We start from the raw sequence: 25,370 nt of genomic DNA on the forward strand, positions 1-25,370 counted from the left end.
TAAAGATATTTTCTTAATATCATGGTGTGTTAACACTGTAAACACTAGATATTATAAATATAGATAGTTTGTTAATATCATAGTGTGTTAACACTAGATATTATAAATATATAGATTTTATTAATATAATTGTGTGTTACACCATGTGTTAGCACTAGATATTATAAATATAGATATTTTATTAATATCACAGTGTGTTAACACTAGAATTTGTAGATGAGTTAGTTTACTAATATCACATTGTGTTAACACTAGATATTATAAATATCATGGATATTTGTTAACATCATAGTGTGGTAACACTGTGTGTTAACACTTGATACTATTATAAATATTTTAGAGATTTTATTAATATCATAGTGTGTTATATATGATACTATCTAGATATATGCTATATATGTATGAATTATCTCTGGAAAAATCTGATAATACTAGTTATATCTGAGGAAGCTACAAGAAGCCAAGGATGATGAGAAACCCTAAATTTCACTTTATACTTGTCGATGTTACACAAAAAACCTTTTTTCCCCTCGCCTCCCCCTACACTTCCTCCAAAATAATATTTTACCATAACCATTTAGTGCTTTAAAAAATACGCGAATCTTTTTCGTCCATTTCTTGGCTGCCTTCTGTGTGCAGGCCCCTCCTGTATGTGACATCTCATCTTAGAAGATCCTGAGAGGTAAGGGTTGTGAACGTCGGGAGGACCAGGGCCTACTTGCTTTTCTGATCCCACACTAGAAGATGTGGGTGTGAAGCCTTCCTTAAAGGTTTTCTGTGGAAATGAAATAAATGAGTGTATATAAAGCACAAGAACATTGAAGGTGCTTACTAAATGTTATTTATCTTCACTTTTGCTGCCTTGGTCCTCTCATACCCACTCCTGATTTTAGGCGATTGGGGGAAAATTGCTATTGAACATCACACTCTGCTAACAAAGACCATTTGAGAGTTAGATTCATCTCTTTCCCAGTTCAACAGCAGAAAGAGGCCCCACAAATCAAGCACTCGTCTTGTTCTGTACCTTGTCACTTTGTTGCTACTCTCACCAGCCAAAGAGGATGGAAAATTTCTTGGTGTAATTAGAATATTGTTATAGGCTGAGTGGTGGTGGTAGGGTGGGGGTGGGGGGCTTATGCCTGTAATCCCAGCGCTTTGGGAGGCCAAGACAGGAGGATCGCTTGAGGCCAGGAGTTTGAGACCAGGCTGGGCAACATAGAGAGACCCCCATCTCTACAAAAAAAAAAAAAAAAATTAGCCAGGCATGAAGGCATGCATCTGTAGTCACAGTTACTCAGGAGGCTGAGGCAGGAGGATCACTTGAGCCCAAGGGTTTCAGGCTGCAGTAAGCTACGATCATGCAACTGCACTCCAGCCTGGGCAACAGAGCAAGACTGTCTCTCTGAAAACAAAAAATTGTTATAGAATATAGAGTTAATAACTTTTCTGGAACAAGAAAGCTCTCATTTTAGATACCCATTCATTCACTCATTCAATAGTGTGCTGGATGCCAGGAATTTAATGATGAGCAAAATAGACATGGTCTCTGCCTCCTGATGCTCAAGATCCCTCCCTCTATTTTTAAAAATCAGGTTTACTGAAGTATAATTGATGTACAGTAAATTTTACTCTTTTTAGTGGGAACTTCTATGGTTTTCCACTAAATGTGCAACCAACACAATTAAGATCTAGAACATACTTTCTCGCCCCTCCCAATTTTCTTGTGCTCCTTTGGAGTCAACGACTCTCCCCCAACCTCTAGACCCTGGCAACCACTGGCCTGTCCTCTGTCCATATGGATTTGTCTTTTCCAGAATGTCATATACATGGACTAATACACAGTGTCATCTTTTGAGCCTAGCTGCTTCCACATAGCTTAAAATTTGAGATTCATTTGTGCTGTTTTGAGTAGTATTGCTGAGTGGTATTCCATGGTACCAATGAACCTTCTTTTTTTATTGGAGACAGTCTTGCTCTGCCACCCAGGCTGGAGTGTAGTGGTGCGATCACAGCTCACTGCAGCCTCCACCTCCTGGACTCAAGCCATCCTCCTGCATCAGCCTCCTGAGTAGCTGGGACCACAGGTGCCAGCCACTGTGCCCAGCTTGTTTTAAAATTCTTTTGTAGAGATGGGGTCTCAATAAGTTGCCCAGGCTAGTCTCCTATACTAGTAACTCCTATACTTGAGTGATCCTCTGGCCACAGCCTTCCAAATTGCTGAGATGACAGGCATGAGCTACCATGCCTCACCTCAGATGGACCGTTTTGATGCCATGTTGGGGACAAAGAAAGAAAGAAAACAACTCGCTTTGACCAAATTGTCCCTAAGCTGATTGAATTCACTGGCTAAACTACATTAATTTTCCTCCCTCCCAGTTGTAATAGGAAGATAAAATGTCACTTCTTGCAACCGAATCTGTGGATTATGAAACTCACATTCACTTTGCCAATTATTGTTTTTGTCTTTTTGTTTTGGACAATATGGCCCCAGCTGGCCTATAAGTGAGCAAAGGCCCCGCTAAGAGTCCCTCTCCCCAGGCTTTATGACACAAGTGCTGAGTCATAGAGGTTCTGCTAGTCCCCAAGAGAAGCACTTTCACCTTTCCTGGTGATGCCTTGGGCTCCTTGAGCAGAGTTTTGCCCAAGTGGGGTTCATGAGGGAGGATGGAGTTTCTTGGGACCACTCAGACCACCAGTTACTGTGGTCCCAAGAAATGCTGTGGTTTGACCTCACTGCCAGCTGTACAGGCGCCAGTGATCCAGGAGTGCTGTCAGCCCTACCACCTGCCCGGGTACCACTACCTCAATTCTCAGAGGCCTAGCCTCTTCTACAAGACAGCCAATGTCCAGACCTGCCCGGACGAGAGCACCAGTACCCTGCGGCCGCCCACCGTCCTGCCCGCGCTGCGCTCAGCACTCTTCTCTCGCTATAGCACCCACGACTGGGACCAGTCCAACCAGCTGCAGGTGCGTGGGGCCGAGGACTCCCGGCTGTGGGCCAGCCGGCTGATGGACGACTCCATGAGGCTCTTGCAGGAGAAGGACCAGCTGACGCACCAGATGCAGGAGGGCACCTCCTGGAACCTGGGCCAGAGGCTGTCAGACATCGGCTTCTGGAAGTCGGAGCTGAGCTATGAGCTGGACAGGCTTCTTACTGAGAACCAGAACTTGGAGACAGTCAAGAGGCGGCTGGAGTGCGCGGCCGGTGAGGTGAACTGCCCATTGCAGGTGAGTACAGGGGTGGTGACAGGGCTGTGGCTGTGTGATGGGGATACTGCACCCTCATTCCACTCCCCTTGACTGACGATCAAGGTGGCAGGCACCTTGCAGGTCGGTTTGAGCTGCACCATCGAATACGATCAGTAATACAGTCTTAGTCAATTCAGGATAATCCCAGTCAAATCAGGGTTTCTTGGACTGAATAGAACTTCCTTTTCACCTTGAAGCTACATCAAAGTTGCAGGGGTTTCATGAAAATATTGTGTGCATACATATGCATGCCTGAGCATGTGTGTATTCTGGTCCTTAAGGCACATACTTAAAATAACTGCCTTATTTATTTATTTATTTTTTACCCAGAGTCTCCCTCTGTCACTGAGGCTGGAGTGCAGTGGCTCGATCTTGGCTCCCTGCAACTTCTGCCTCCTGGGTTCAAGCGACTCTCGTGCCTCAGCCTCCCGAGGAGCTGGGATTACAGGCGCCCACCACCATGGCCAGCTAATTTTTGTATTTTTATTAAAGACAGGGTTTCGCTACGTTGGCCAGGCTGGTCTCGATCTGATCTGCTCGCCTTGACCTCCTAGAGTGCTGGGATTGCTGGCGTGGGCCACCGCGCCTGGCCCATAACTGCCTTATTCTTCCCCATAATACTTATCCTTAACATGCTCTATACTTGATTGAATATTAGAATACAGGACAGTCTCCATCAAGGCAGAGATTTTTGCCTGCTTTGTCACTGATGTGTTCAAGACTGCTATTCAGTGCAGGGCACCTGTATGTCTGTGTGGGTCTGTAGTGACCAATGTTGGTGCTGATTGGTCTTGTTTACACTAACGTTTTGAATGTATTCCCAGCCTAGGACAGGGCGAAGCACAGAGTAGGCATTCAATAAATACATGCTGAATAAATAAGTAAATATCGAAATGTGACTGGGCACAGTGGCTCACGCCTGTAATCCCAGCACTTTGTGAGGCTGGGGCAGGTGGATCACCTGAGGTCAGGAGTTCGAGACCAGCCTGGTCAACATGATGAAACCCCATTTCTACTAAAAATACAAAATTAGCTGGGTATGGTAGCACATGCCTGCAATCCCAGCTACTTGGGAGGCTGAAGCAGGAGAATCTCTTGAACCCAGGAGGCGGAGGTCGCAGTGAGCTGAGATCACGCCACTGCACTCCAGCCTGTGCCACAAAGCAAGACTCCATATCAAAAAACAAAACAAATAAACAAAAACTAAGTGTGGACATTCTTAACACTTCCTTGGTCTCCTTGCCTCCGGTCATCTCCCTGCTCAGTTAGGATAGCTTTTGGCTGCAAGTAACAAATACTCCACAATAGTGGTTTAGCCAAACAGGAATTTATTTTTCTGTCATAAGGAAAATTCCAGAGAGAGACAGATCAGGCGGCTGCAGCCTCAACTTGGTGCCAGAAGGGACCCAGACTCCTCTCTTTCTGCTCTGCCACCCACAGCATGTGGTTTTTGTCCTCCTGTTCCCAAGGAGGTTTCGTGTTTTATACTGCAAGTTCCTGCATGCCAGGGGCCTCTTGATATTCTCATTCGAGGCAGGAAGGCAAGGGTAGAACAAAGAGCAGACGCATCAATGGGTGCCATTGCTTTTTATCAGGTAATGTCTTTTCTAGAAGGTCCGTTGTCTGTTTCCATTTTTAGCCTATTAGCCAGCACTCACACGGACTCTCTGGATGCAAAGGGGTCTGGATAAGCGAATGTTTCTCACCACATCCAGGAGAAAATCATGGAAAGGGTTGAGTGGACACTGGGTGAGGAACCAGCAGCACCTATGGAAACTGACTTTGGCCACCTAGGAAGATGATCGGCTGCTGCCTGGAGTGTGTGGGGAGCTCAGGACCTCTTGCCTGGAAGCCTCCTGCAGCTACAGGGGTTTCTGTAGGATAGATCCTGCCTCTGGATCCCCGTGGGAGACATGGCATAGGTTTCCATCACTCTAGGATGTCCAAACCCATGGAATGCAGGGAGCAATTCCATACAACCCCAGATTCTCCCTGGGAAGGAGGATGGGCAGGGAGGCTTTTCAGAGCCCTACAGCAGCATCCCAAAACTACTGCTGTCCTCCCACTCTCTTCTCACTCCCCCATCCTGTCTGGAAAGTCCAGCTCTGCCTGGTCACATCTGGTTTTCTCTGATCAGCCATGTGGTGGCAGGGGGCCATCGACATCTCAATTCCATCTCCCAGGCTGCCCCCACAGTCCAGGCAACCTCTCCCTGCGCATTGTAAGCCACCTTCTTCCTGGTCTCCCAATTCCTGCTCCCTTCCAAACCGTTGTCCTCACAGCAGCCACTGGTTCCCTTGATGGCCTACCAGAAATTAACACCTTTTTTTTTTTTTTGAGACGGAGTCTTGCTCTGTCACCAAGGCTGGAGTGCAGTGGCGTGATCTCGGCTCACTGCAAGCTCCACCTCCCGGGTCCACACCGTTCTCCTGCCTCAGCCTCCCAAGTAGCTGGGACTGCAGGCATCCGCCACCATGCCCGGCTAATTTTTTGTATTTTTAGTAGAGATGGGGTTTTACTGTGTTAGCCAGGATGGTCTTGATCTCCTGACCCTGTGATCCACCCACCTCGACCTCCCAAAGTGCTGGGATTACAGGCGTGAGCCACCGCATCTGGCCCCCCAGAAATTAACATCTTAATTCCCGAATTCCTCCACCCCTCCCCATAACCCCTGTCCCCGATATTGCTCCAGCCTCACTTCCTCTAATCCAGTGCCAATGGCTTTCTGTCTGTTTCTCTGCTGACCTCAGGGCCTTTGCACCTGCTGTTTTCCCTTCTGGTGCATTCCTACCCAGCTCTGCATCTCTGCTTCTCATGACACAGTCCTTCTCCTCCTTAGAAAATTCTTCCCTGACCACTCCACTGGTTACTCCTCACCCACTCACCTTGCCCTGAATATTTTCCTCTTGGCCCTTCACAAGGTTGGAAATGATTGAGTTCCTGGCTTGTTAATGTTGTTTGAGACAGGGTCTTGCTCTGTTGCCCAGGCTGGAGTGCAGTGGCATGATTTTGACTCATTAGTTGACCTCTTGGAGTTAAGAGATCCTTCGACCTCAGCCTCCTGAGGAGCTGGGACTATAGGCTTGCACCACCATGGCTGGCTAATTTTTAAATTTTTTGTATAGATGGGGTCTCACTATGCTGCCCAGGCTGAGCTCAAGTAATCCTCCCACCTTGGCTTCCCAAAGTGTTGAGATTACAGGCATAAGGGAGGCACTGCACCCAGCCTGACTGAATTTCTTATGGGTGTTCTCTCCCTTAGTAGAACACAGGCTGTGTGACAGCAGGGACTCTCAGCCTGGTTCACTGTGCTATCTCCAGCACCTCAGCAGAGCATGACTCACAGAAGAGGCTCCGGAAATCCGTGTGGCACGGGTCAGTGACCCCCTCCATTTCTGAGTTCTCACATACATTTGCATCCTGACATCCAGACTTTGACGTCCTGCTTCCTTCTGCTCCTGGGCCCTTTGTGACATCACGGGCTGGTTTGCCAATCACTGCTGTTCGTCAGCTTCCTATCGTGGAGGGCCCCTGAAAAGCCCCTTGTCCTGTCCTCTCTTCTGCTCTGCCCAGGTCTGCATGAGAGTTGTAAGGCCCAGGGCTAGGTGGCAGGGTTGTCCTGACCACGTCCCCAGAATGTCCCTCCACTGGGAGATCTACAAAGAGGGGCTTTCGTGCATATTCACAGGTAATATTTATGGGCAGTGTTCTCAGTGATTTACACTTGTCAAGTCGACTTCACCTGCACAAGGAACCTGCGAGATAGGCACCAGTATGGCACCCATCTGCAGAGGAGGAAAGCATCAGAGAGGTTAAGCAGTTTGCCCAAATGCACACAATAGGAAGTGGTCAAGCCCCAATTGAAGTCAGAAGAAAAGCTACATGGAGGATGGCAGCCAACACTGTCTTATCTGAAATTTTTTTTTTTTTTTTTTTTTTTTTTTGAGACGGAGTCTCGCTCTGTCACCCAGGCTGGAGTGCAGTGGCGTGATCTTGGCTCACTGCAAGCTCCAGCTTCCGGGTTCACACCATTCTCCTGCTTCAGCCTCCCAAGTAGCTGGGACTACAGGCACCCGCCACCATGCCCGGCTAATTTTTTGTATTTTTAGTAGAGACAGGGTTTCACCGTGTTAGCCAGGATGGTCTCGATCTCCTGTCCTTGTGATCCGCCCACCTCGGCCTCCCAAAGTGCTGGGATTACAGGCGTGAGCCACTGCGCCTGGCCCTTATCTGAAATTATTATGAAGTGTTACTCTATGTATTACTGTATTTTGGGAAGGCTTGGGGCTGCTGATGCAATTATGGGAATCAAAATTGGTTCTCGCGATGCGACTTTATCCTGGTTTCTCTACATGGACCTTGCATCTCCGGACGCATTGATCATATGGCAACCCACAGCTCTCATCCGGGGAGAAGGGGAGACAGAAGCCCATCCAGTGCCCAGTAATGAGGTCACGTGAAGCACCCAGGTTTCCAGGAGAAAGAAACAGATTGTGGCAAGGGTGGATGTGAGTCCCTTCTGCTCAGGGTCTACATACAGCTGCAGGAAGAATACGCTCTTTCTGCTGGTTCCCACAGGTGGCCTTGGAGTGTCTGTACCAACGAGAGAAGAGGATGGGAATTGATTTGGTCCATGACAACGTGGAGAAAAACCTTATCCGGGTAAGGCGTCTTCTGGGTCTGCCCAGCCCCCTGAAGGAGGCAGGAAGGCCAGCAGGTCAGAGAAATTACTGAGCTACCTGTCAGAAGCAGAAGCCACACATTCACCCTGTGGAAAGCGAGGGCTCAGGAAGCATGGGTGGAGGCCTAGTTTGCAATTTAGGAAAGGGGAGAAATGGAGTTATTTGACCCTCAGTCTTTTCATCTCCAAAATGGGCATGATAATAATATACCAATAACAATAATAAAAGCTAGTATTTATTGAGCACCTACTATATGTCATAGGCTGTACCACGTCATATGCACTATTTAATGTAATGATAAAATAATCTATAAGTGAGTGCTCGGCACATAGTAGGTGCTAAATTTTCTTTTATTCTGGGAGCCTATAAAAAGAAAGTAGGGCAGAAAAAAAAGATGGAGCCTCCACAATCAACCCTTAGCTGCCTGGGCCTGGGGTCACGTGGATTGACGCAGGAGCCCCACGCTGACATTTCACGTCTTGGGATCGAGGGTGATCAGTGACAGGCGAGGGGAGAGGTCCTGGCCTGAGAGACAAGACTGTGAGGTTCTAAGAGGCACCGCTCTTTCTGACATTTTTCATTTCAGGAAGTGGATTTGCTAAAATGTTGCCAAGAACAGATGAGAAAATTAGCTCAAAGAATTGATATCCAGATGCGGTAAGGGCTTTTTTTTTTTAATTCCCTCTCCTTGGGGTTTGTTTTAGGACTCCCAGGTTTCTGGGGGACAAGCCAGATGGGCCCACTTGTCTCTGGGTGGTTCTTTTGGTCAGTGGTGTGCTGGTAAATGTTCAACAACCAGCTTTCTAGGAAAAATAAAAGAGTCCTGATCATAGGATCAGCCAGTTTCGCTGGTGTAAATGCTACCACAATGGCTGATTTTAAGCTGCTAATATGATGTTACTGAGATGTGCACAATTGACTCTCACAACGCATGCATCACTGGTTGCCCTTGTTTACAACGAGAGCCCTGGCAGGAGGCAACTGGCTTCCCTGAGGCCCCTCTTAGCCTGTGGCTTCCCCATTTGAGTTCTGAACCTTGGGAGATGACAGAGGGTGGGGGGTATCAGGTAGCAAGGCCAGTGGCTGGGCACCTCCACAAGGGAGCTGGTGGACACATTGAGCCAGGAGGCTTCAAAAGAAATCAGCTTTTTGTTCTTATAAGATTATGTAACCAGTATCCTGACAAGCCTGGGGGCCCCTTTCACAGTTAAAGGGAGACTTAAGTTTTACGGGGCTTGAGCCCCATAGTGAAGCTCTTGGCACCAGCTCCCCCTGGAAGCAGCCGCCTCACCTCCACCTGCAGCTGGCACTCACCTTTGACTGTTTCAGGGTACGCTGCTCTGCTGGTTTTTCTACTTCATTCACTCTTGACACAGAGACACAGAAAGCACGGGACAGGCTGGCAACCTGGCAGTGGCTGTCCCTCTCGCTGCCTGGTGCACATGGGCAGTTGGGGTGGATGCAGGGGGGGCGGGCAGCTTCCAAATCAGCCCTGGGAGCACACATCTTGGTTTGCTGTGCCCCAGAACCCACCTCCCCCCTCTAGGAGCTGGATGTTAGGGAGAAAGACATCTCAGGCAAGCTACCCTTAGAACAAAGAGCTTGGTCAGGGCCAGACACATTGGAGACCCCTAGAAAGACATCGGGGTGAAGGTGTACAGAGAAGATGCAAATGTAGCAGGAGGGATGCTGGCTGAAAGGACAAAAACAGAGTTGAAGTTCAATAATTTGTGTGCCCCTGCCCTAATTTCTCACAATTCCACCTATCACCGGGACTATTGTTACCTATAATTTGTCTGTAAATTGACTGGCTTAAAAAAACCTTAAGCACAATAGGGTGACTACAGTCAACAATAATTTGTTGCACATTTAAAAATAACTAAAAGAGTATAAATGGGAATGTTTGTAACACAAAGAAATGATAAATGCTGGAAGGGATGGATACCCCAGTCACCCTGATGTGATTGTTACAAATTGCATGCCTGTATCAAAAATATCTCAGGTACCCCACAAATATATACACCTACTATGTACCCGTAAAAGCTTAAAAAATAAAATAAAACTCAATTCAGTAAATAAAATCCCTTAAATGTTCATATTTATTTGTTTATTTATTTGTTTGAGACGAAGTCTCACTCTGCTGCCCAGGCTGGAAGTGCAGTGGTACGGGCTCAGCTCACTGCAACCTCCACCTCCCGGATTCATGCGTTTCTCCTGCCTCAGCCTCCCGAGTAGCTGGGATTACAGGCCCATGCCACCACACTCAGCTATTTTTTGTATTTTTAGTAGAGACAGTGTTTTGCCATGTTGGCCAGGCTGGTCTCAAACTCCTGACCTCAGGTGATCTGCTCACCTTGGGCTCCCAAAGTGCTGAGTGCTGAGATTATAGGTGTGAGTCACTGTGCCCGGCCTAAATACTTTTATTTAAACAGGCAAATTTTAACAAAGGGAGAATTGGGACAGGCCAGTGTCTTTGTTTTATTGCATTTTTCTTACACTTATTTTTTAAATTACTTATTCGTTTTTAATTGACAAAAGTGGTATAGGCTATACATATAAAACATGATGTTTTGAAATTACATGTATATTTCAAAACATGGAACTAAGTGGAACTAATTAACATATATGTTACCTCACATACTTATTTTTTGTGATGAGAACACTTAAAATCTCAGTGACTTTCAAGAACACAGTGCATTGTTATTAACTACGGTCACCAAGACTCTGGAACTTATTCCTCCTGATGAACTGAAATTTGTACCCTTTGACCAACATCTCCCCAATACCCCACCCCCAGCCTCTGGTAACCCCCATTCTACTCGGTGCTTTTATTAGTTCGCTTGTTTTAGATTCCACATGTATGTGAGATCATGAGATATTTGTCTTTCTGTGCCTGACTTATTTCACTTTACATTATGTACTATAGGCTCATCCATGTTGTCACAAATGACAGGATTTTCTTCTTTTTTTAAGGCTGAGTAGTACTCTGTTGTGTATAAATGCCACCTTTTCTTTATCCATTCATCTGTTATGAGATACTTAGGTTGATTTCATATCTTGGCTATTTTAAATTGTGCTGCAATAACTTTGCCCATTTTAAAACTGGGTTGTTTTCTTGGTATTGAGTTGTCTGAGTTCCTTACATATTTTGGATAGTAACCCCTTATCAGAAGTATAGTTTGCAAATATTTTCTCCCATGTCTTAGGTTGTCTCTTCACTCTCTTGATTGTTTCATTTGCTGTGCAGAAGCTTTTTAGTTTGATGTAATCTCATTTGTCTACTTTTGCTTTGATTTCCTGTGCTTTTGGGGTCATTGTCCAGACCAATGTCATGGAACTTTTCCCTTATGTTTTCTTCTAGTAGTTTTACAGTTTCAGGTGTTACATTTTAGTCTTTAATCTATTTTTTTTTTTTTTAAGATGGAGTCTCCCTCTGTCACCCAGGCTGGAGTGCAGTGGTGCAGTCTCGGCTCACTGCAACCTCTTCCTCCCAGGTTCAAGTGATTCTCCTGCCTCGGCCTCCTGAGTAGCTGGGGTTACATGTGCCTGCCACCATGCCCAGCTAATCTTTAATCTATTTTGAGTTGATTTTTGTCTATGGTGTGAGATAGGGCTCTAACTTAATCTTCAGCATGTACATTTCCACTTGCGTCAATACCATTTATTGAAGAGGCTGTCCTTTCTCCCTTGTATGTTCTTGGCATCTTTGCTGAAAATCAATTGACTGTAAATGCTGGATTTATTTCTGGGCTCTCTATTCTGTTCTTTCTTCTAGTTATTTTTGTGATCCATTTATGGCAAGAGAGAATGGTTTTCCATTTGTAGCTGCCATGGGATGTGACAAACTGTGGCGCTGGTGGGGACAGGAGGGCTGACTTTTGGGAGATGGGATAGTTTGAGCCGGCAGAGTGAACCAATACCAGACTTGAAGTGGGGAGCTGGACCTCAGAGGAGAAATCCTGAGACTGGGATCAGGAGGCTGCTTGTGCAACCCCAGATGATGCAACCAGAGGTGGGGGGATCTGGGAGAACCAGGAAGACTGAGACAGATGGAGACAGTCCCAGAGACTGAGAGACACAGAGACAGAGATGAGCACTGACATCAAAAGAGACAGAGAGACATGAAGAGATAAACAGAGACAGGAATGGGAAGTAGGGAGACAGAGGGACAGAGAGGCACAGAGTCAGATATGCCAGAAATATCTGGCAAGAGATGAGATAGAGAGATGAGATAGAGGCCGGGCGCGGTGGCTCACGCTTGTAATCCCAGCACTTTGGGAGGCCGAGGCGAGCAGATCACGAGGTCAGGAGATTGAGACCACGGTGAAACCCCGTCTCTACTAAAAATACAAAAAATTAGCCGGGCGTGGTGGCGGGCGCCTGTAGTCCCAGCTACTTGGAGAGGCTGAGGCAGGAGAATGGCGTGAACCTGGGAGGCGGAGCTTGCAGTGAGCCGAGATTGAGCCACTGCACTCCAACCTGGGTGACAGAGTGAGACTCCGTCTCAAAAAAAAAAAAAAAAAAAAAGGAGATGAGATAGAGACAGAGAAAGGCAAAGAGATGGAGAGAGACAGATATGGAGAAATAGGAAAAGAGGCTGGGCGCGGCGGCTCATGCCTGTAATCCCAGCACTTTCGGAGGCCGAGGTGGGTGGATCACTTGCGGTCAGGAGTTCGAGACCAGGCTGGCCAAAATGGTGAATCCCCCTCTCTACTAAAAATACAAAATTAGCTGGGTGGTGACACATGTCTCTAATCCTAGCACTCGGGGGGCTGAGGCAGGAGAATTCCTTGAACCCAGGAGGCAGAGGTTGCAGTGAGCCAAGATCGTGCCACTGCACTCCAGCTCAGGCCACAGAGCAAGACTGTCTCAAAAAAAAAAAAAAAAAAAAAAGAGAGAGAGAGACAGAAAGAGAGAGGGAGATGCTTGAGCTTGGATAGAGACAGAGAGAGATGAGAGCAACTGAGGCAGACAGCAAGAGAGAAAGCAAGCACAGAGTGAGTGAGGAAGAGGATGAGAGCAGGTCAGGGCAGCGTTTCACTTTGTGGAGACTGGAGGCTGAGCCACCCTGGATGGAGGCTGTTTGTCGCTGGGCAGTGGCTGTGTGTCAGTTGACTCCTGCCATCTCACCACTTGTGCTGCCAGAGGGATTGGGATGATACTAATTAACCGAGAGCCAGCCAGAGCCTCATTAGCCAGGCAGAGTCTGGTGTGTCCTCACCCCCTGGGGGAAGCTCCGCTGCTGACCTGCTCAGGTGGCCAACACCAGGCTGTTGGCTCATGGTTTTCTGCGAAGCCTGAGGCCTGCATCTGGGCAGGGCGGTGTCCTCGCCTCACCAGGTGAGAAAAGGCTCTTCCTGACAGAGAAGGAGCCACGTTTGGGCTTTTCCTGGTGGGCTGACAGCAGGGTGAGCTTGGCACTGGTCTGGCCCTTGGTTATGGGCCAAGTAGGGAGGACAGGACTGCCTCCTCTTTCCCCAGGCCTCATGACAAGGGCCAGGAAGCTGGACACGCAGGACTCTGAGGCCCCCAGGTTTCCCTCTAATTCTCTGACATGTTACTTTCCACATCCTGGCCTGGCTTCACCTTCCAGCTATTAGGCAGGACAGGGCCCATTTCTCCAGGTCTCTGTCAATTTGGAAACGCCAAGGGCCCCAGGACAGGGGTTCCTCCTGCTCTGACATGACCCGAGCTTCCCGACAGGTGGGAACCCCCACCACTGTGAGGATTTCACTTCCTGGCTCCTGGCCTGCTGGAAACCCCTCACCCGCAACCAACATCCACAGCAGGAAAAAAAAAAAAAAAAAAGATACAGATGGAGAGGAGGGAGGGAGAGACCCAGAGACACACAGAGGCTTAGACAGAGAGAAACCAAGAAAGAGACAAAGGTTAGAGAGCCAGAGACACAGACACAAGAAGGGAGGGAGAGAGAGAGAAAGACAGAGAGACAGATAGAGAACAGATAGAGACACTCGGTTTAGCTGGTGTCTGACATACCGTCACTTAACGGAAGTTACTCCCTTCTCTACTCTTAACAATTTTTCTAAACACCCCAAGGCAAAAGTTTCAGCCGCTGCTTATGTGTCTGTAACATCAACTGATCTCTCTTTTTTCAGCCAACAGGGAAACAGAAAAAGGTCCAGGCTTAGAACCTTCTGGAAGAAATAGATTCTAGCTAGGATTTAGTGAACGCCTAGTTAGTATTAATATTTAGGTCTGAGGTGACCTTCTATTAATGGAAAGGGTGATGGGTTTTTCTTTAAAAACAGGGATGTAAATTCTCCTTTTATCATACGTTTATTTACATTTATAAAGTGATTTTAGGCCAGGTGCCGTGGCTCACGCCTATAATTCCAGCACTTTGGGAGGCCAAGGCAGGCGGATCGCCTGAGGTCAGGAGTTCAAGACCAGCCTGGCCAACGTGATGAAACCCCGTCTCTACTAAAAAAATACAAATTTCAGCCAGGAGTGGTGGCGGGTGCCTGTAATCCCAGCTACTAGGGAGACTGAAGTAGGAGAACCCCTTGAACCCAGGAGGCGGAGGTTGCAGTGAGCTGAGATCATGCCACTGCACTCCAGCCTAGGCGACAAGAGGGAAACTCCGTCTCAAAAAAAATTAATTAATTAAATAAAAGTGATTTTAAAAAGGAAAAATAAGTAAATAGTAGAGTTTGGTATTTAACAAGAATCATGGAAGTGGTTCTCAAATGTCTGGAATTTGGCAGTAATCTTTAAGTCTAAGCTTCTTAGCCAAGATACCAACCAGCCCTCCTGGCTTAAGCCCTGGCCCTGATCCATTGTCCTCTCTTTACCTCAGCCCAGTCTCTGACCCCACCCAGCCCCAACCCTACCCAATTCCTGTCTTCACCTAGCCCCCGAGCCCACCCAGTCCGTGAACCCCCCCAATCCCTGTCTTCACCTAGCCCCTGACTCTACCCAGTTCCTGATCCTGAGGTCCCTAAACATCTGGTGTTTCTAGCTTCTCTGTGTTGGCACGTGTGATGTTCTCGGTTTGGAATTCTCATTCCCCCAGCAGCAATTCCCCCCATAAGGTCTACTCCTATTTATTGTGAAAACCCAGCTCAGACACCTCCTTGGAAAGCCTTCCCTGACCACCCTCTCACCCTCAGTTAATGGTTTCCTTCTCTGTGTTATTTCATATTTTCAAACCTGCACAATGCCTTTACCATTCTGTTCTGCATATATATATATATATATATATATATATACACATATATATATATACACACACATATATATATATATATATTTTGTATTTGTTCACACAAATCTGTGAGCAACTTGAAGGCAGTGACTAGATCGTCTTATTCGCGTCTCATCCCTTGGTGCCCAGCATAGGGTCAGACACAATGATTGATTTACAAAGTGATTTGACTTGTATCAGGCTTTGTCCAAAGTGTGGGTTGATATCTTCAAAAGTAGGTCAGCAAGCTATAGCTGGAGGGACAAATCTGGCCCACCATCTGTTTTTGTAAATAAAGTTTTATTGAGATGAAGCCACATCCATTTTTACATATCTGTCACTGCTCTCATGCACAGTTGAGTAATTACAACAGAGACCATATGACCCACAAAGCCTAAAATATTTATCATGCAACCCTTTACAGTAAATACTTACCCATCCTTCTTCTAAAGGACAACAGGGGCCAGGTGTGGTGGCTTAATGCCTATAATCTCAACACTTTGGGAAACTGAGGCAGGAGGATCACTTGAGCCTAGGAGTTCAAGACCAGCCTGCGCAACACAGCAAGACCATGTCTACAAAATATTTAAAAAGTTAGTTGGGCTTGGTGGCCTGTGCCTGTAGTCCCAGCTACTCAGGAGGCTGAGGTGGGAAGAGTGCTTGAGCCTGGGAGGTCAAGGCTGCAGTGAGCCATGACTGCACCACTGCACTCCAACCTGGGTGACAGAGTGAGACTCTGTCTGAAAAAAAAGAAAGAAAGAAAGAATAAAGGACAAATCTGTTTGGATTGGGGGGAGCCTCTGGGTATGTGGTGGGGCACCGAGGTGGGAAGAGGACTGAGAAGCTACTGGGTGGCTTCCTGGGAGTCCAGGGCTTGCAACACACACCTGCTGTGTGGCCCAGGCTGGGAACTCTGGGCAGTTGCACAGTCCAGGAATGACTCCTTTCTCCCTGCAGAGATAACCGAGATGCTCAGCACGCACTGGAGAAGGACCTCGAGGACAAAAGGTCGGCCCAGTGCATCGATGAGAAGTGCTTTAACCTGAGAAATACATCAGACTGCATCAGCTTCTTCCACGGCATGGAGAAAATTGATGGCACGTAAGTATCAGACTCCCCCTCCCCATCCCTGGCGTGTCCAACTGGAGCGAGGGCTTCTGCTCCTGCCAACGAATGGCGAAGGGGCATCGTGCACCAGTTAAGTAGGAAGTGGTGTGGTTGAACGGGGATCCTCTAGTGCAGGCGGCAGAATCTAATTCGAGTTAACTTAAGACAAAATGGAATTTACCGGAGGGGCTATGGGGGAGCCATGAACTCAAGGGGAAGGCTGGAAGGAAAGGTTGTGGCAGTGGGAGCTTTGTGGTCAGAGCGCCTTCATCTTCGCATCCTTGCCCCACTGTTCAAGATCCAAATTTCAGGAAGAGAGAGCATGCCATTGGCTTAGTGAGGGTCGCACAGCCACTGCCACCCAGCAGTTTCACCAAAAAAAAAAAAAAAAATTCCAAAACAAATGACAAGCTTGGCAGGGAGACCAACTGGGGTCGTCTGGTGCCGGTAGTGGTTTAACAGGGTGAATTCTTGCCTGGCCAGGCTTGGTGGCTTACCCCTGTAATCCCAGCCCTTTGGGAGGCCGAGGGAGGATTGCCTGAGGCCAGGAGTTCCAGGAGTTTTCCAGACCAGCCAGAGAGAAAGAGAGAGAGAGAGAGAGAGAGTGGAATCTGGAGCCAGGCTGCCTAGCTTCAAATCCCAGCCTCTACGCTAACACTGAGCAAGTCACTTCATTTCTTTGGGCCATTTCTGAATCTATACCACTGGGAGAAAATTAGTACCGACTTCCCAGGGCTGCTGTGAGTATGAAAAAGGAGGTGTGTGAAGTTTTAAGCACAGAGCCTAGTATAGAATAGTAACAGCCAACATTTATCAAGTGCTTACTGTGTGACCTCATTTTCTCATCACAGCAGCTGTGAGGTGGTGCCTTCTGTGAGCCTGTCATGATCGTGGGCATATCACAGCATTGTGAGATTTTATGCAGAATGAAAACATGCTTCCCAGTTGGTAGTATGAGGTCTGAGAGATGCTCAGGATGAGAAAGAGGGTGGAGTCTATCTTAGTTCCGCCTTCTTCTGTTAAAAAAAAAAAATCCCTAGCACATAGAATTGTGCTTGGCACATGTTGGTATGCAATAAATTTTTATTGAATAAAAGAATGAATGAAAGGGGGAAGGGAGGGAAAGAGGAAGCACAGGAAGGGAGGAAGGGAAGCGAGAAGGAAAGTGTTCCTTGGCAGTCTCCTTGGCCCAAGCCTGGGGTCACCTTCTGGATCTTACAAATGTCGAAGTGCTGAGGTGACCCTTTGGGATTTCAGGTAATGACAACTCCTGGGGACTTTCCTCCTCTTCCTCACAAGGTGCCCTCCTCCATGGCACTGGCAAGGTGAGCAGGACTTTGGGGGCTTGGCCCCCCTCATCTGCACAGGGAGTCCAGAGGGTCTCTCTTCCCAAACAGATTCCTCTCCAGAAACCTGGCAGCCCTGGAGCCTCCAATTTCCACACCCAGGAGGGACCCGCTACTTAAAGTCCCCCATCTAGAGACTCCATCTGGAGAAGAGAGCTGCCGCTTGTGGCAACTAGTGGCTCCCCAGATGTGCGAGCTTGGGGCTTTGCATTTGTGGTTTTCTTATTTATTTATTTATTTGAGACGGAGTTTCGCTCTTGTTGCCCAGGCTGGAGGGCAATTGTGCGAACTCGGCTCACCACAGCCTCCATCTCCTGAGTTCAAGCGATGTTCCTGCCTCAGTCTCCCGAGTAGCTGGGATTACAGGCATGTGCCACCACGCCCAGCTAAATTTTTTGTATTTTTAGTAGAGATGGGGTTTCTGCATGTTGGTCAGGCTGGTCTCAAACTCCTGACCTTAGGTGATACACACGCCTCGGCCTCCCAAAGTGCTGGGATTACAGTTCTCGTTACCATGGATTAACAATGATGATGATGGCAGTAGACACCTTTTTTTTTTTTTTTTTTTTTTTTTAGACAGAGTCTCCCTCTGTCACCAGGCCAGAGTGTAGTGGCATGATCTCGGCTCACTGCAACTTCTGCCTCCCAGGTTCAAGTGATTCTCCTGCCTCAGCCTCCCGAGTAACTGGGACTGCAGGCGCATGCCACCATGCCCAGCTAATTTTTGTATTTTTAGTAGAGACGAGGTTTCACCATGTTGGCCAGGAAGAGACACCTTTTACCTGGTGTTTGCTATGTGCTAGATATTGTGCTAACAGCTTCATATGCAACATCTCATGAATAATAAACATTTTTGGGGCGCTGACTCTGTCCAGTGCCATGATAAGGACTTCACATTTAAACACTCAGCAACCCTGGGGGTTGGTCCATTATTATCTCCATTTTACAATGAGGAAACTAAGACTCGGAGAGGTATGTGGATTGGCTCAAGCTCACACAGCAAGTGGCAGAGCTGTGATTCTGAATCTACATTGAATACTGAGCCTGTGTGTTTTACCAATGGTGCCTTCCTGCCTTTCCAGCAAAGCCAGCTGTCCTCTCCATCTTTAGAGGACGAAGACTCCAGAAAGCACTTCCCTCTACTGAGACACACTGCCTGCTGAGGAGCAGACTGTCTTTGGCAAATTCCTCCCCAGGGAGAATGTGATTAAGCGGGTTATTTTCTCTGGGGAGCTCAGCTGTCTGCTGCAGGGGAGGACAAGGGCTTAGAGGTTGCTGTTTATGACGTTGACACTGTCCCCCCATTCAGAGGCAACAGAGACACTCAAAGTAAATCTGCATGTTTCTCTCTGCTGTCCTTATCATCTCCTCTTTCTTCACTGTCCTGGGATGGGGTGTTGTCGTGCGGCCTTGAACAACATGCTTCACTCTCTGAGCCTCAGGTCTCGGTTGGATGAAAGCTCCGAACCTGACTTAGTGCCACTCCTATCTCCAGAAGCCCGAGATGCCTGTTTATTGCTTGATTTTTAATTCCTGCAAAAGCCAGGCAAAACAATCACACACACTATATGATTTTTAAAACTTTCTATGCACCATGCAACCTCAGTGTGCTTTAAAATGTCTGAAAAGAGGCCAAGCGCGGTGGCCCAGGGCCATAATTCCAGCACTTTGGGAGGCCGAGGTGGGCGAATCACGAGGTCAAGAGATCCAGACCATCCTGGCCAATATGGTGAAACCCCGTCTCTACTAAAGATACAAAAATTAGCCAAGCGTGGTGGTGCTCGCCTGTAGTCCCAGCTCCGTAGGAGGCTGAGGCAGGAGAATTGCTTGAACATGGGAGACAGAGGTTGCAGTGAGCCAAGATCCCGCCACTAAAGACCTTGAGAAGTTACCCAGGATCTGAAGGCAGCTCAAAGAAGTGCATGCCCTTCCTCAAAGCCTTCCCAGATGAGAAAACCCCACATGGTCCATTGGTTGCTTGTTGCAGGGATTTACATGTTCTGCCAGGAAGAAATTTACTGAGGAGTTCCTCATGTGTCACCACCTCTGAGAGGCCTTCCCTGCCTGCCTTTGCTAATGTAGCCCGTGTCCATGTCCATTGATCTCCCCAGATCCATTCTCCAGCTGCCACGCTGTGTGTCCTGCACGGCAGACTGTCCCCTGCAGACCTCCTCTCCTGGGCAGTCTGTCCTTTGGTTTCCAGATGGTTTCAGCCAGGAGGAGGGGCACAGCAGAAGACAGAGTGTGGGAGGGGAGAGGCTACGATTTCTTCTCCTGCTACCTCCCTCCCAGACACTGTGGTCGACCATGGTTCCTCCTCTTCTGGGGCTTTTGTAACACCTATTGCTTCCTTTTCTCTTGCCCTTTACAGCTGGGATAGTGACAGCTTCATGCATTTTCTTTTTACTTTTTTTGTTGGGGGGACAGGGTTTTACTCTGTTGCCCACGCTGGAGTGCAGCAGCACGATCTCAGCTCACTGCAATCTCCAACTCCCAGTTCAAGTGATTCTCCTGCCTCAGCCTTCCGAGTAGCTGGGATTACAGGTGCGTGCCACCACACCCGGCTAATTTTTGTCTTTTTAGTAGAGAGGGGATTTCACCATGTTGGCCAGACTGGTCTCGAACTCCTGACATCAAGTAATCCTCCTGCCTCGGGCTCCCAAAGTGCTGGGATTACGGCCATGAGCCATCACATTCAGCACTTCATGTATTTTCTAATCCCAGACGATCTGAACACCCTTCCGAGTATTCCATCTATTCCCGTTTACAACCCTGACCAACACATAATGACAACACTCCATTTGTCTCTTTCATCCTCCTGCTGCTGCTGCTTCTTTTGAGACAGGGTCTTGTTATGTTGCCCGGGCTGGAGTGCAGTGGTGCAATCATGGCTCACTGCAGCCCCGAACTCCTGGGCTCAAGCAATCCTCCCACCTCAGCCTCCCAAGTAGCTGGGACCACGGGCATGCACCACCACACGTAGGTACTTTTTTTTTGACATTTTTTATAGAGACGTGGGTTTCACCACATTGCCCAGGCTGGTCTGGAACTCCTGGGCTCAACTGATCTGCCTGCCTCGGCCTCCCAGCATGCTGGGATTAGAGGCATGGCTGGCCCAGTCCTCCAGTTTCTAAATCCCTTCCCAGCACATTACACAATGTGTAACTATCTCCTCACTCACTGTCAATCTCCCTCCTCTGGCACTTAACCGCCATGAGGACACGGATGTTGCCGTTCTTGTTCATGGCTATCTCTTAAGTGCCTGGAACAATGCTTGGCATGTGGTAGAAGTTGAAGAAATATTCCATGAATGAATGGCAGTGAAAGTAGCATGGCCACATTCTCATCGCAGAGTTGGGGGGTTCAGGGACCCCAATGAAGAAGCAGGCCCAAAGCCTGCTTCTTGGCTTGTCCACGTCGTGTTTCTGGTGGTGGTGGTCTGGGTGTTAGGGAAAAGAGCTCTCTGCGGGAGCCCCTCTCTTTGACCCACCCACTGAGTGCCCTTCTGCCAACCAGCTGCTCCCTTTGGGGTTCTCTTGCCTTCCCTGTAAAATGAGGGTATTGGGTCAGCACAGTGGTTCTCAGCAAGGGGTGACTACACCCTCCCATTTGGCAGGGTCATTTGGCAATGTCTGGAGCCATTTTTTGGTTGTCACAACGGGGTGGTTGGGGAGCTCCTGGCATCTAGTGGGCAGAGGCCAGAGATGCTGCTAAACATCCCAAACATCCCACAATGCACAGGACAGAGAATAATCCCGACCCAGAGGCCAAGACTGCCAAGGCGGAGAAACCGCAGATTCTGAGGTCTCCCAGGACTGCTGCAACTCACCCTTGTGCCTTTGCAGGATCTCCGTACCCGAGACCTGGGCCAAGTTCAGTAACGACAACATCAAACACTCTCAGAACATTCGGGCCAAGTCCATCCGGCTGCGGGAGGAGGCGGAGCACCTCTTTCAGACCTTGTCGGATCAGATGTGGAGGCAGTTCACAGACACCAACCTGGCCTTCAACACCCGCATCTCCGAGATGACGGATGTGAAGAATAAGCTGCAGACACAGCTGGCAAAGGTGAGCAGATCCTCCCAGGACCCCTGCCTTCTCTGCCAAGCCCTCACCCTTCTCCCGTGAATCTGAGTGTTATCTGGGCCAAGCTGGCCCTGCCCCTGGTGCCAAACCACTACCCTCCCTCCCAAGGTCTGTGGTCTTGTTCTTTCTAAAAGGGGCCAAGGGCTGAGCTTCCTGGGGGGATTTAAGCATCTATAGTCCATCCTGTCTTGCTCAGTGGAGGATGGAGCCTGGAGCTTAGCCTAGCTGTCCCCAAGAGGCTGTGACGCTCCCAGGACCCCTTATTTTCCATCTAAGACCCATGTGGCTGAGCACAACAGGTGCAGAGAACGGAGCCCGGCAGACCATTGTCTCTGCCACTCCAGCTCATCCTCTCTGCCCACAGCAGCATCTTTGGAAGTGTAATCTTTGACTTCTAAAGGCCTGAACAGTACTGTAACAGTCTAAAGGTTCCCTGCTGATGGGTGGGGTGCTTTTTGGATCTGAGGAGTCTGCAGCACTGCCCGATTCTGTCGTCTGCCTGCTATGCCCACACCAGTGTGCCCTTTAGGCGTTTTGCGTCATGCTGTTTCACACCTCCGGGTTGGCTCTTGGAGTCCTCTTTGGATGGAATTTATAGTCCCTGCTTAATGCAAATTTAGATTCCCACTGGGTGCCAGATGCTGCGCTAGGCACTAGGAATAAAATGAGGAGCCATATAAATATGGGTCCTGGCCTCTGGGGACTTGACATTCTCCTGGAAGAACAGTGGTGGCTGTGAAATTTATACACAGAAAGAACTTGGATGACGGTCAAGTCAGAGGGAACTTGCCTTGAATTTGTATTAGCAGAACAGTCCCCCTTTTTAAGGCCAGGCACAGTGGCTCACACCTGTAATCCCAGCACTTTGGGAGGCTGAGGCGGGCAGATCACTTGAGGCCAGGAATTTGAGACCAGCCTGGCCAACATGCTGAAACCCTGTCTCTACTAAAAATACAAAAAATTAGCCAGGTGTGGTGGTGCTTGCCTGTAATCCCAGCTACTTGGGGAGGCTGAGGTGGGAGAACTCACTTGAACTTGGGAGGCAGAGGCTGCAGTGAGCCAAGATCACACCACTGCACTCCAGCCTGGATGACAGAGTGAGACCCCGTATCAAAAAAAAAAAAAAAAAAAGAACTGTGCCCTTTTTTATTGTGTCTCTATCTTTGGGGGGATTAGTGGGCTGCAGGCAGGGTTTGATGGAAATTACAGGGGTAGTTTCAGCCCACCTACATCTGCCACCCTTTGGTGTGGTACTCCAAAAGAGACAATAAAATAAATAAATAAAGTTTATTTTTCTTTTCTTCTCTCTCTCTCTCTTTTTTTTTTTTCTGAGATGATCTTGCTCTGTTGCCCAGGCTGGAGCACAGTGGCACAATCACGGCTCACTGCAGCCTTGAACTCCTGGGCTCAAGCGATCCTCCCACCTCAGCCTCCCAAGTAGCTGAGACTACATGTGCGTGGCACCACACCTGGCTAAATTTTTTAGTTTTTTGTAGAGACAGGGTTTCGCTATGTTGCTTAGGCTGGTCTCAAATTCCTGGACTCAAGCAGTCCTCCCACCTCGGCCTCCCAAAGTGTTAGGATTACAGGCGTGAGCCACCATGGCTGGCCTGGAAACAGGAGTTTCCATGACATCATTGCAACACTGTTATAGGGAGAGAGCAAGGGTGGGTGAGCCAGAGATTCTCATGGGACCCACGCTGAGTGGAGCAGAGAAGCAGTGGACGTTGCCACCAAGAACAGATCAACAGGGAATTGAGCAGCCAAAAGTTGGTGGGAAGAGGATTCCGGAGAGAGCAGCAAGGGCAAAGGATGCATCCAGGATGAAGCTGGAGGAAGGGGCTGGCGGGTCTGGCTAGGCCTGGTGAAGGGTTTGGATTCCTACCTAGGAACAATGGGGAGCCTTTGAAGGTTTTAAGCAGGACGGTGTTTGGATCCAAGCTTGTCCTTTTGTTGATTTCTTTTCTGCCTGGGTGGCAGAAAGGATGCAGAGGTTAAGAATGGATGCAGGGGCCAGCCATGGTGGTTCATGCCTGTTATCCCAGCACTTTGGAAGGCAGAGGCAGGAGGATCACTTGAGGTCAGGAGTTCGAGACCAGCCTGGCCAACAAAGTGAAATTCCGTCTCTACTAAAAATACAAAAATCAGCTGGGCATAGTGGCATGCACCTGTAATCCCAGCTACTCGGGAGGATGAGGTGGGAGAATCATTTGAACCCAGGAGGCAGAGGTTGCAGTGAGCCGAGATTGCGCCACTGCACTCCAGCCTGGGGGACAGAGCAAGACTCCATCTCAAAAAAAAAAAAACCAAACAAAAAAAACTTAGCATTTTAACCACTCTTAAGTGTACAGTTCTGTGGCATTAAGTACATTCACACGTTGTGCATCCATCACCACCATCCATCTGCAGAACTTTCCCATCCTCCAAACTGAAACTCTGCACCCATTAAACACTCCCTCCCCTTTTCCATCTCCCCCCATATCCATGGTGATATGGTTTGGCTGTGTTTCCACCCAAATCTCATCTGGAACTGTAGCTCCCATAAACCCCATGTGTCAGTGGGAGGGAACTGGTGGGAGGTAATTGAATCACGGGGCAGGTTTTTCCCATGCTGTTCTTGTGATAGTGAACAAGTCTTGTGAGACCTGGTGGTTTTATCAAAGGGAGTTCCCCTGAACATTCTCTTTTGCCTGCTGCCATGTTAGACGTGCCTTTGCTCCTCCTCTGCCTTTCACCATGATTGTGAAGCCTTCCTAGCCATGTGGAACTGTGAGTCCATTAAATCTCTTTTTTGCTATAAATATCCCAGTCTTGGGTGTGTCTTTATTAGCAGCACGAGGACAGACAAATACAAGTAACTACCATTCTGCTTTCTGTCTCTGAGAATTTGACTACTCTATGGACTTCATATAAGTGGAATCATACAGTAGTTGTCCTTCTGTGACTGGTTAATTTCACTTGACATAATGTCTTCAAGGCTCATCCATGTTGTAGCATGTGTCAGAATTTCCTTCCTTTTCAAGTCAGAATAATATTCCATTGTCTGTCTATATCACATTTTCTTTATCCATTCATCCATTTATGGACACTTGCTGGCGTCCATCTTTTGGCTCTTGTGCATCTTCTTTTAATGAGGCTCTCATATGGTGGATCAAATGTAGTTCATTGTCATGTTTCATTGCCTGAAGTTTGTGGTCTGGGGATGACTTGGGAAGGCTCTTTTAGTTGGCTATTGGTACCTGGTTTCTCACTTGTGAAACAGGGATAGGAATTTCTACATGGTAACATTACTGTATTAATGAATTAATCTCTGGAGCTCTTAAAACAGTGCTTGACAAATGATAAACACTCAGTAAAAGGTAACTGTAAGTATTAATATAATTACTGATGGAGAAAGAAAGGATCTTTTGAATGGAGGTGGGGAGAGCAAAAGCTTTTCCCTTTCCAAATTCCTCTAGTGAGGATCCCTTGAGCTCAGGAGTTTGATGCTGAAGTGAGCTATGATCGCGGCACTGCACTCCAGCCTGGGTGACAGAGCAAGACCTTGTCTCTAAAAAATTAAAATTAAAATAAGTTGAAATAAATAAATAAATAATAAATAAATAAAAATAAAAATTCCTCCAGGGACGTTTTGAATTATTACTAACAACCTCATCACTGCAGACTGGAGGGTTTTTGCAACCTCATGGATTTTTA

The 25,370-nt window shown here is 47.9% G+C and overlaps 1 protein-coding gene and 1 long non-coding RNA gene across 4 annotated transcripts in view; one reads left to right on the forward strand and one right to left on the reverse strand.

Annotated features, from left to right (window-relative positions):
* Positions 1–533: 533 nt before the first annotated feature.
* Positions 534–6,703, reverse strand: LOC129462530 (uncharacterized). The gene is made up of 3 exons (XR_008650876.2): positions 6,594–6,703; positions 6,135–6,237; positions 534–775 (listed from the first exon to the last, which is right to left on the reverse strand). It is a non-coding gene; the product is annotated as an uncharacterized lncRNA (long non-coding RNA).
* TEKT5 (tektin 5) overlaps positions 2,608–25,370 on the forward strand; it is a 67,046-nt gene continuing 44,283 nt past the window's right edge. For 2 of the 3 annotated variants that reach the window (XR_010115779.1, XM_055242576.2), the window contains exons 1-5: positions 2,619–3,228; positions 7,828–7,911; positions 8,518–8,588; positions 16,093–16,236; positions 21,434–21,656. Coding sequence is in view for 2 of the 3 variants with exons in the window: in XM_055242576.2 (XP_055098551.1) it covers positions 2,665–3,228; positions 7,828–7,911; positions 8,518–8,588; positions 16,093–16,236; positions 21,434–21,656 (1,086 nt within the window). In the remaining variant the exon portion in view is untranslated. Of the gene's footprint in view, positions 3,229–7,827; positions 7,912–8,517; positions 8,589–16,092; positions 16,237–21,433; positions 21,657–25,370 lie in introns of all 3 variants that reach the window. The other variant, XM_055242574.1, reaches the window with a different exon arrangement.

The sequence above is a fragment of the Symphalangus syndactylus genome, chromosome 14 (genome assembly GCF_028878055.3).
Source record: "Symphalangus syndactylus isolate Jambi chromosome 14, NHGRI_mSymSyn1-v2.1_pri, whole genome shotgun sequence".
NCBI lineage: Eukaryota > Metazoa > Chordata > Mammalia > Primates > Hylobatidae > Symphalangus > Symphalangus syndactylus.